Here is an 11,878-nt window from a genome sequence, read left to right on the forward strand (position 1 = left end):
AAGGGAGTTTGTCCAGGCCTAGCATGGCCTGGGTTCCCAAATTCAGCTGGGAGTGTGCTTACTTGTGCTGGCAGCTGAAATGGCATCTGCAGGTGAACGCCAGCACATCCCCACTCGGAGCTGACCGCCCACTTTTAGGACCAATTTTTTTAAGCTTTTTGGTACCTTACACACGGGTGTGTTTTCCATTTCTTTACTAGAGCAGTTGGAAACAAGCCTTGAAGGCAGCACAAATCTTCACTACAGTTGCTTCTTACAAAATGTCTCTTTCCAGGGAGCAGCCATGCCTGGCATAACTGGAGCAGACAGGCCTCCAAGCAGATAGGCCATGGACTGACCCTACACCCAGAAAGCAGAGACAAAGCCTTCCTCCACCTCTGGGGATGGCAGATGCAGAGCCTGCCACCCTCAGCTCCATAGCATTCACAGAATCATGTAATATCCTGAGCTGGAAGGATCCATCAGGTTCATCACGTCCAAGTCCTGGTGCTGCACAAGACACCCCAAGAATCACACCTTGTGCCTGAGAGTGCAAATGTTTCTTCAATTCTGGCAAGCTTGGTGCTGTGACCCCTTCCCTGGGGAGCCTGTTCCAGTGCCCAACCACCCTCTGGGTGAAAAGTCTTTCCCTAATATCCAACTGAAACTGACTCAGCTTCATGCTGTTTCCTCAAGGTCTGTCACTGGTCATGACAGATGTCCCCTCCCCTCATGAGACCACAGTGAGGTCTTCCCTCAGTCTCCTCCAAGCTGAAAAGGCAAGACTCAACTGCTCCTCACACAGCTTCCCCTCCAAACACTTCACCATTCTCATGGCCTTCCATTTGACATTCTCCAATAGCTTAATATCTTTTTTATATTGTGGTGCCCAAACCAGCCCCCTGCACATAGTGAGGCTAGCCCAGTGCAGAGCACAGCAGAACAATCCCCTCCCTTGCTGGCTGCTGATGCTGTGCCTGAAGCATCCCAGGACCGCTAGGACACTGCTCACTCATGTTCAACTTGTCATCGAGCAGGATCCTTAAGTCTGTTTCCACACTGCTGCTCTCCAGGGTCTTATTCTCCAGCCTCCCATTCCCCAGTCTACACACACAACCAGGGCTCAGCCATCACAGGTGCAGAATCCAACACTTGCCCTTATTAAACTTCTTGTGGTTGGTGATTGCAGTCCTCAAATTTATTGAGGTCTTTCTGCAGGGCCTCTTTGCCCTTGAGGGAGATGGCAGCTTCTCCCAATGTAGTATTATCAACTAACTTGCTTAGTATTCTATCAAGTACTTAATCCAAGTCATTTCTGGAATGTTGAAGAGCATAGGGCTGAGGGCAGGGCTCTGAGGAGCCCCACCAGTGACAAGTCCCCAGTCTGATGTCAGCCGATTCGCTGTAACCCTTTGTGCCCGACCCATGAGCCAGCTGCTCACCCACCACATGTGTTTATCCAGCTGTGGGCTGCACATTAGGTCCAGAAGGATTCTGAAAGAGATATTATGAAAAGCTTTGCTGAAACCCCAAAAGATTACATCAACTGGCTTCCCTTGATCAACAAAGTGGTCTACCTTGTCATAGAACGAAATCATGTTTAACAAGCAGGACTCTTCCATCTCATGAAGCTGTGCAGGATGTGACTGATGAATGCATTGTCTTCCAAGTTTTCAGTACCTCCCAGAATAATCTTGACCATGACTTTACAGGGCACTGAAACAAAACTGGCAGGCCTGTAGTTTCCAGGGGCCTACCACTTCTGAAACATGAGGCAACATTCTCCAGCTTTCAGTCAGCTGAGACCTCTCTGGACTCCCAAAACCCCATGAATATAATTGAGAGAGATTTTGCAATGACAACTATACCTCTTCGAGGATTCTTGAATAAATCCCAGTCAGGTCCCACAGATTTGTAGGGATCCAGCTGGAGCACCAGGGTCCATACAACTTCAGGGTCAACTGCAAGTTGATCATTCTTGCAGTCATGGTCCTGGAAGGCCAGGGCACAGAGCCTCCCTTGGTCTGTTATCCATGTAGAAGTCAGAGGCAAAGAATGCATTAAACACCTCTGCCCTGACCATGCCCCTGTTTGTGACATGACCATCCTTACCCATAATGGCCTCATTTTATTTCTAAGATGCCTTTTGTCAGTGATATTGAAGCAACTCTTTTTATTGTTCCCTGCATTTTGGCAGCTTCATGTCCAGTTGAGATTTGACAACACAAATTTTCTCCCTACACTGGCAAACACCATTCCAGTGTTATTCCCATGTCACCTGAGCTTGCTGCCACTGGGCTCACACCTTCCTTTTAGTCTCATTTCCAAGAGAAGATCCCTGCTCACCCAAACAAGCCTTCTGCCTCTGGAGTACTGCCTTCAGGCACAACACCCAGAGTTTAAATGAATGTTTTCCATAGAAGGCCAAAATCCTTTCAAAATTCCTAGAAAAATGACTGCTTACTTGACACCTTTAGTTTAAAGGTTTGAGATTTTTTTATTAGAAGTTTTCAAAATATTCCTGGTACCTAATGATTTGAAAACATTCTCTAAGACTGTTGGCGATAAAAGACTCTTGGAAAGCAGATTGTGAAAACCTTTATTTTCTCCACAGGTGACTGGATTTGCATTTATTTAATAATCAATAATCAAAACAAATAGTCATATTAATTAAATAATATGAATGAAAGGCTTTGTAGTCTTTGCTCCATGTAAAACCAATTAGAAAGGAAAACCAAATTTGGTTTCCTGTATGCTCAAATCAGCCTGGATGATAAAAGGTTAGATTCTGGGATGTGTTTGGAGGAATTTTCTAATATTTTAGGGTGGAAGAAGACATTCTCTATCTTTTCTCATCTTCAAGGATATGTCATCTTCCTGGCTGTTTAAGGTCCACTGCTGTTAAACTCTTGACTTGTCCTAATTTAAAATCTGCTCTGAAATCTTCCACAATATATGCCTTATCTAGTACTTCCCAATGGGATGGACTCACTGAAGATTGTATTGACAATAGTTTTTTTCTCCAATCGTAAGTACATTGTAAATTGTAGTAGCAGTGTTACATGTGAAGCCATGAATCTTAGAAACCTGCTTCAAGTACAGCAGGGTAGTGAACTAACAAAATATCCCCACAGCTCCAAATTAAGAGAAGGAAATCAAAGTAGAATGAAAGGATTTTGTACTAATAAGCAACCACATGGCCTTTAACAGTGGCATTCTTTGCATCACTTGTACCTTGCACCAATACTGACAATAGCTAAGGCTAGAATAGAGATGGTAAAACTCACTTTTATTTACATCTTTTCAGACTTCGACCATCAATTTTTTTTATTTTTCACCTATATATCAAGAATCATGTAACATCCCTGACATGAGGGTTGGTCTGGTCTCAGCAACCATGTTTTCTCAAACCATCGAGTTCCTAAGGCCGATCTGCTCTACAACAGCAAGGAAGCTGCCATGTGCCACCACTCTGGCAACTAACACAAGTATACAAATATTTGAGCTTACAGTTTTAAAAGCCACAACAACAGCGGAGAACTTCCACAATAGCCATGTAGAATCTAAAAACCTAATCAAGCCATGGCAATGTAATGTCACCAGTTCTATTTCTCACAAAACTACAGAGCCTTCAGCCTGTATCTACAGTCCATATACTTACATCATGTTTACCTTGGTTTACCTTTTCCTTCTTCTCTAAGTGCACTGCTTTTCAACATTTTTGGTAGAAATTATTTCATATTTACTACTCTCTTTCACAGTTATTTCATTCAAATACAATTCTTCTTTGTTCTTATACATTTTTTCTACATTTACAGACTATTAATTTGTAAAAGATGATCACAATGCAAACCTCTACATTTTAAAGGTTTTTGCTACATACAATACACAACTTATACACAATACATATTTTAGAAGAGTCTAATGCTGTTGCTTTAAATGATTAAGACCAGAGTAAAGCTACGGATGAACTCTTTCAGGCTGTATATTAAAAAAAGCCTCAACTACTTCTGATTGTGCATAAGGCAAAGTGTATTTTGAGACATTAAACACAAATCTTTGAAAGAGCCCAATGAAGTTAGATGTATACATTCTTACCGAGACAATGGGAATTTGTCCCAGAATTTCCCATCAAACTCCACTGAAGCCTCCAGCCATAAAGTACAATTGATGGAAGTACCACAGGCCACCTCCATGGCGACCTGAAACCAGATGTCTGTGAAGTCTTTACCACTCCAGGACTCAGGAAACCACTTTGACACTCAACATCAACCTGTACTCAGGCTGGTAAGGCAGAGATGAACTATAAAATTGTTGTCAGGTTTCTCTGGAGTGGGCTCTCAAAAGGTCGGGGCTGGGGCTCCAGGTCTTCCAAACTAAATAAACCTTCCTTCCAGATCCAAGGTAGGGTCAGGTATAGATGGAGATATGCCTTTCAGCATGACCCTGCTGTACCGCATCTTCCCTCTGGTATCTGCAGAAGTGTCCAGAAATAGTAGAAGCATAGGATCCCACTGACAGAAAATGAGACATTGTCCCACTCGCAGAACTTCCCAGGGAGAATTTCTAACATAATCCCACACTGTGGTAGGGCCTAGAAAGGAAAGAAGGAACTCCACAGGAATCCACTGTGGTTCACTGCTTTCTGAAATGATACGTCTCTCTTTCAGAACGGAAGGATCTCAGCTTAGGTAGTGCATTCACAATGTATACAGGTTGATATAAAGTGAACATACATTTTTAAATATATTGAAAATAGTAAGCAAAAATATATGCATTGAAACAGCACATACATTTGTTACACATGTATTGAGGGGTCACATTTTAACTACTTTAAATAGCAAATATATATCCTCTCTCAACGGTTTACTACTGCTCACTTAAAATATATTGTGAAATGCCACAGTGACAACTGTCATGTTGTCTTCCACTAAACACGAAAAGTTCAAATAACAATGGAAAAAATAAAAATACTGCATTGATATTACTTGTTAAAGTTTCTGACAGTTAAAAGCTACTACTTCATTTTAAATATCCCCATTGAAACGCATCTATTTGTACAATTAGTCACACTGTATACTGCAATACAATGTTTAGCATGTTGTAAACTTTTACCAATCAATGACTTTTTAATGAGAAATTGTACAAATATACAGCTATTTATACCACATACATATAAGGCCATTAACACAACAGCAAGATACATACAGAGAACTACAATCACCAACTTATGCAATGAATTCTTCTCGCAGCTAGCAATAACTGGGCTCATCTTACAATCATCAGCAGTCTTTAGTGAATGCTGAACTTTCCAACAGGTTTTAATGATGTCTTGCAAGACCACGAGGTGCCAAATGAAGCCTTAGCATGCAACGCCATTGTGGCACTTGATGTCCTTAGCTGTGCATGGACTCTGTCCTGGTTTCTGGCTAGCATGAAAGGCTTTTTCTGAATCAGGTGTGTTACTGAATGAACACTCAATGCAAATGATTGTTGATAAATATGTTCTCCAAGTTAAATAAATGCTATGTGTTTTCCCCTGTGATTGAAGTGCATGAATATTTAAACTACACCTGTAGCTTAAACCTAAAAACCACAGAAAAGTACTTGTCTTGAGTAGTCCTTTACTTACAGAAGTTTCCATTGTGAAATGAAGATTCATTTTTCTCAGCAATACATGAGGGAACATTTATTGGTGTGAAATCTTCTTTTGGCTTCTGGGTATTGCTGCTGCTGGATTTACTTCGACTGTGATCTGGAGTGGGTTGAATAGGCAAAGATCTGGCCACCTTGGATTTCACCAGGCAGCCACAAACAAGGCGAAAGAAAGCCCGACGCATTTCCTTACTGGCCAGGGTGTAGATGATGGGGTTCATTGCGGAATTGATGACCGCCAGAGCAATAAACCAGTGGGCTTTGTACAAGATGGAGCACTCCTTGACTCTGCAGGCCACATCGATGAGAAACAGGATGAACAGTGGAGACCAGCATGCAATGAAGACACTAACGACGATGACAACAGTCCTAAGGAGTGCCATGGACCGCTCTGAGTTATTGTGGTTGGTGACATTACGACTGCTGGACTTAACCAGTATGTAGATACGGGCATAAAGGATGACAATGGCGACCAAAATGGCTATGAAGATACTAATGCAGAACACAACATAATTTTTGGAGTACAGAGGCAAAATTGTTGAGCAATCTGGTAAGTTGTTTATACAGTTCCAGCCAAGGATGGGGAGGGCACCCAAGGAAATTGAAATAAGCCAGCATGTACCAATGAGAAGGAACACTCTGTATTTTTTATTTGCGTCATAAGGCCTCATTTTAATCATGGTCAAGTGCCGCTCAATAGCTATTGCTAGCAAGCTGAAAGTGGAGGCTCCCAGGGCAACAAACATGCTACCTTCCCTAATGAACCAGATTGTAGAGGACAAGCTCAGAGTTTTCTTCCCAGACATAAGAATGTTTACTTTGTAAACAATCCCAGCTAAAAGATCACAGAGAGCTAGATTGCCAATAAAAAAGTACATGCGGTTGTGAAATTTATTGTTTTTCCATATGGCAATCAACACCATCAAGTTTTCCAGGACTATGAAACTACATAGGATCAGAAATGAAATAGTGGGCAGGTCTATTTTATCAGTTGCCTTTTCCCTTAAAATAAGTTTTCCTGTGTAATTATAATGCAGTACGATAAGAGAGTCCATCTCTTCATTTCCTTGAGGGCTGACAATAGCATCAGGTGGCATGGTAACTGCTGCCATCATTTGTTTCCTGATAGATGCTGGACTTTTTTTCTTCAGTATCACAAGGATATAGTTCCAATAATTTTCCACAAGAGGGAGATCAAGCCACGTTCCTCCCAATGCTCCTCTGGGTAGTCGTTGTGTATCCTTACCTCCAGCACGCCTCGCATATTAACTCAGGAGAGTGGCTCTCAAACCAGGCTCTGAAAATAAAATCAACAAATACAACATAAATATCAATGTCTTCCCATGTCACCCAGTGCTTAAGCTGCAACCTACATCCAGGAGCCAGAGGTGAGGGTCTGTGACTGACGGGGCACTAAGGTCGAGCACTGCTGCATGCCTCACATGTCGGCAGCTGTAGGTAAGCTCAGAAACAGCCTGGACGCAGAAATACAAGGTCAATGCCACTACAATGTCACAACTGCTCAAAGGTGTTTCCCCCCTACAAAATTTCCATGCTGAAAAACACACAGAAGAGCCATGAGAAGGACTGGCAAACAGACCCAGCAAGCCATAGTGTGCACAGTAAGCAGCTTACTTCCTCTCAAAAAGACCTAAGTGTACACTGCACTACCAAAAGACCACCCAGCCATCACTGCCTCCACATCAGCAGGGCAAACTCTGTGCTTTTAAAGCTTGTTCTTGTTTGCCATGCAGACACAAGGTAGGAAACATCCTGAGAAAGTTGGTGTCAAGTCTTGATGCCAGTGTGCATGTTGCCAGTGCTTAAAATAACTTCCCCCTGTTAATGGTATAAACTTCTGCTATTTACAGTTGAGAAGACATACTGAAAATCAGTCATCCTAAAGCCAATCTTACCTCCCACTCAAATTAGTTGGATTTTTGCTATCTTTTTTAAAAAATAAACACAGCAAGTTATATATTTATAAATGTTGTTTTTCTTTATAGTTAATTTTACTATTTTTTCCCTTTGTGTAGATATGTAGGACATATATTTAATGTCCTTGGGTATTTTAAAAAGTAAAAAATATTTACACCAAATATGTTTTTCTCAGAAATTCTGATTTTCTTGAAGTAACAACTTAGATTTACCGCAGTATCTTCCCATGGACTTTGAGGTTCCATTTTCACAACAGATGTTCCAATATGTCTTTTTTTTCAAAATATCAGAAGAGATGTGCACAGTAAAAATATCAGAAAATGTCAGAAGCACTTACTGTTTTGCCAAAAATATTGCAGTTTAGTTGCTGTATACTCCAATGACAATCAGTGCTCATGCCCCAAATGTATGCACTGAGGATGAGCAAATGGTCAATTTTTCACTTTTCTAAGGAAACAAGGATGGAGATGAGGTCAGAACTTGTTTCATGTGAACCAAATTTGTAACTTTTTTTTTTCTTTTTTTCTTGGTAAGAAAATAATTGTACTGAATGGGATGACACTTCTCATGGGCCCAAAATTAAATAACTTAATTTAGGGAATTTTTTAAGAGCTGGAGCTCCTGACTCATTTATTTACTCAACGGTCATGAACATTTTCCAAACATGTTAAAGACACTTTCAAAGGACAAGTATCAAGGTAAGGAGGGATGGAAAAACATGATCTTTAAGGTCTCTTCCAACCCAATCCATTCTCTAATTTTATGATTCTGCATGCAGGCTTCGTGAGATCAGAAATACGTTTGAGCCACTGCTGACCCAACAGACTGTTTAGGGCACTTGAGAAGTCAGAGATGCATTTGCAAGTGCCTTCTGAGGATGAGGGGAGGAGCAAACCACATCCCAGATGAAAGTGAAGGTATTTAAATGGTGACCCACACCCTATTTTCCCACCCTTCCTTTTCCTTGTTTCCCTCCTTCAGAAAAAAAGTTATCTGATAAAAGCCTACAGTGAACTGACTTGAATTCTTAGTACATTCAGGATGTTTTAAAATTACTTTCTGAGGAAATAATTTAGTGTTTTTCCACTGTTATTTCCCCATTTTAGTTCATAGGTCCAAATTACTACAGTAGAAGAGGCCCACTGGAAAAGACATCCAAGAAACACAGTTGCTTCTTGGTGTCTTGGTCCTTTTTTACTCTGAAGATGACAGCAACCACTCATTTCTTTCCCAGGAGCTGAACTGGGCCCTTGAGCTGTTAAATTCTTTTCTGAAGCATGGTAACAGTGAAGCTCTCAACAGAAAAACTTCACCTCAGCTAAGGTTCAGTGTAATTGTAATTCAGTTACAATCTGTGCACTGTTAACACATTAACTGTCACAGCCTTTCATTGTGTTGGCTTATAACAAAATCCCACTGTGTCCATATGAATTGCAAGTGCTTTCCACTGTAAAATAAACAATTACATTTGACTAGAAAAGTATTTGTTGATAATACTTCAACCAGCAATACTCACCAGACTGATTCTCTCAGGCTGATGACTGCCTGAGAGAATAATATTCCTATCATTTAAGAGCCCCACATGCAACAAAATAAGTATTTCTTTAAGACATTTTCAAGTGAGTTATCACAGTTGTCTATCAAAGTGCAAAAACGTTTCTTTCTGTGAAGAAAATTATATGGCAGACATAGGAGTTTATCAGCCACAGCTCAGCAGATGTAAAGGGCCATGACTGTACTAAAGGTAATGGCACTATACCAGTTCCTCTGGCTGAAAGCAAGGATGATGCACCCAATCAGCAGAAATCGTACAGCTTCTGCCACTGTTAGTAATTACTTCTCTTCAAATTGTTACAGCAAACTCAGTATCACAAAACTAAATCTTTGCCTCTGACAAACTAGTAAGAAGACAAGGGAAGTTGTAACGTTATTATTTACCAGGACTCTCACTGAGAGAGTACCACACACAGGATGTTTCAAAGTTAATATTAAAAAAGTAGTAAATTAGAATTTATCTCCAAGTAATATCATTCAGCCATAGTCTTCTTTTATTTACCTCCTGCTTTGTAGCCAGTAATTCAGAAAATACATTATTTCTTTAACAATTAGAAAAATTAATGCTGGATATGCATTATAATAACAAGAAAGTGACAAGGCAGGTTCAGGGTAACATCTGTCACTGCTTTGTGACTGCTCAACCATTTACTCCTCAAAACAAGTTTGCCCCACTCACATACTAGCTACAAAGTATGGACCTCAGTTCAAAATATTTAAAAAACAACCTGAAGAACCTGTCTGTGGCATGTTGCTTGCCCAGCACTGCTATGGTTAGGTACTTCAGCATCCATGACTCTTGAAACCACTGGAAATTAGCTTTATTTCCTCTAAAGCAAAGCAGAGAATCCCTATTTCTACACCAGCAGGTACCACTAGAAGGTTAAACCTCTTTGCAATGCGGGGGCAATCTGCCTGTATTTCCTCATGGATGTGCTGGCTAAAACAGCGATCACTAAATTACCAAATTAAGGCAGTGGTACAATATCAAGCACCACGGTCATGCTCCGGACAATTCAGTTGTCTTCTCCAGCTATTTGGCCGATCTTTGCTGTCCCAGCTCCAAGGATAAAGAGAGCAGCCCGGTCCAAGCTGTGAGCATCAAGATATTCCCCCTTCTGTGCAATGTCCTCGCCCACTGGCATGTTTTGGAGTTTAACCACTGGAGAGAGGTTAATGCGGACTCCTGCAGAGGTCAAGGATCCTGGCAGGGTCAGGGAGCCTTTCAAATTAGAGCAGGGGCTCCTTATCATAGCTCACATCACTGGTGGACAGGGTCCACCAGTGTCTGTATGGCCCGTCTGCCCAACACACCATGAAAGAAGCAATGCAAGACACAGCTCCTCTGCCTTCTCCAACTGAACCACAAAGCGGTGCAGGTAGAAAGTCAGGGTCATAGCTCTCACTGGCTCCCCTGGCCTGCAGCTTTTCTCTGGGAGCATGTAACTCCCAGTGCCAGAGGGCAACGGGGAACCTGTGGTAATGGGGATGCTAAAATCCTTCAGCAACCATCTCCCTCCCATAAATCTCAACTCTCTCTTTCCAGTGGGCTCTTTGGATATGAGTCCTACAGGGAGCTGAGGACTTTTACCCTCTCACAAGTCACTGGGCATTCTATATCTAAGAGACGTAAGAAATTTCTGTATTCAAAAGGTGAGCTAAACTGCACTCAATTTTCCTGAAGTCAAAGCAACAAGTGAGAATAAAGTGAGCACAGAACTTGACCTTCTGCTACATACTTTTGCCTGCAGAAGAACATATGATACCACATATTCAGCAGACTTGTAATTTGGAATCATATTTTCCTGTTTTCCAAACAGCCACAAACAGACGTGACCAAAGAAACCTGATCCCCTTTACCACCACCACCACCACTCACGCTGCAGTTCTGCCTCTGCTTCCATGTACAATACCACATTTTGACCAAAAGAGAGAATTTTAAAAACAGCAAAGGGAAAGACAAGAATGCAAATCTGAAGCAAAACCCTTTTATATTTTATGTATCTGTAAAGCCTTTCCAAATGAAAAGTAAACACATGTAATTTATCAGGCACTCTTACCCTGGTAGTCTCATTAACAGAAAGGACTTTTGAGAAGAGCAGTACATTTCAAGACACATTTCCACTGAAGTTAAGCTGTGCTAGATGCAGATGAAGTTTAGACAATAAACATCTGCTACAGAAAAATGTCTTAGAGAACTCAAACTCATAAAATTTTTTTTCTTAATTGAATGTGCTGGCAGTTTACAGCCTCAGGAAAACCAAGAGTTACTTTTCTTAGCTTCTGGCTTTTAGACATCAGTTTGAATTTTTTAATACCGAGTAGCACACATGTACACCTCACAGGGGAGCTCCGGATGGTTTAATTCGTGGCGTTAAGGGGAAGGCATTTTGACTTCTTCCCCCGTCTCCCAGCGCTCCCGACCCATTCCCCCCACTCCAAACTTCAGTAACTGTTCTCAAATTCCCATCAGCGCTGCGGCCTGAGGTGACAGGCGGCTGCGGCTTCTGGGGTGACAAACGTCCTGCTTAAGTTACCCGACGTGTCCGCCGCCTGATGGTCTCACAGAGAGAACATCGTTCTACCCACGGGGCGTGAGGATCGCTAGACCCGGCGTTCCCACGCGGCTCGATGCCGCTCCGCGCCAGCCACCGCTCCTCTGCGCCACACCCGAGCGGTGCCTTCCCGCTCCGGCAGCCGGGCCGGCACCGCGCCTCGGCCGCGCCGACGGCGGGCGGGCATGGCGGGCGCC

At 42.1% G+C, this 11,878-nt stretch overlaps 1 protein-coding gene across 2 annotated transcripts in view; it reads right to left on the reverse strand.

Annotated features, from left to right (window-relative positions):
* Window positions 1-2,562: 2,562 nt before the first annotated feature.
* S1PR3 (sphingosine-1-phosphate receptor 3) overlaps window positions 2,563-11,878 on the reverse strand; it is a 9,771-nt gene continuing 455 nt past the window's right edge. For both annotated transcript variants that reach the window (XM_039724183.1, XM_039724184.1), the window contains exon 2: window positions 2,563-6,931. In XM_039724183.1, the coding sequence (XP_039580117.1) occupies window positions 5,604-6,749 (1,146 nt within the window). In that variant the 5' untranslated portion in view covers window positions 6,750-6,931 and the 3' untranslated portion in view covers window positions 2,563-5,603. The remainder of the gene's footprint in view (window positions 6,932-11,878) is intronic.

Source organism: Passer montanus, unplaced genomic scaffold (genome assembly GCF_014805655.1).
Source record: "Passer montanus isolate IOZ18808 unplaced genomic scaffold, ASM1480565v1 scaffold52, whole genome shotgun sequence".
NCBI lineage: Eukaryota > Metazoa > Chordata > Aves > Passeriformes > Passeridae > Passer > Passer montanus.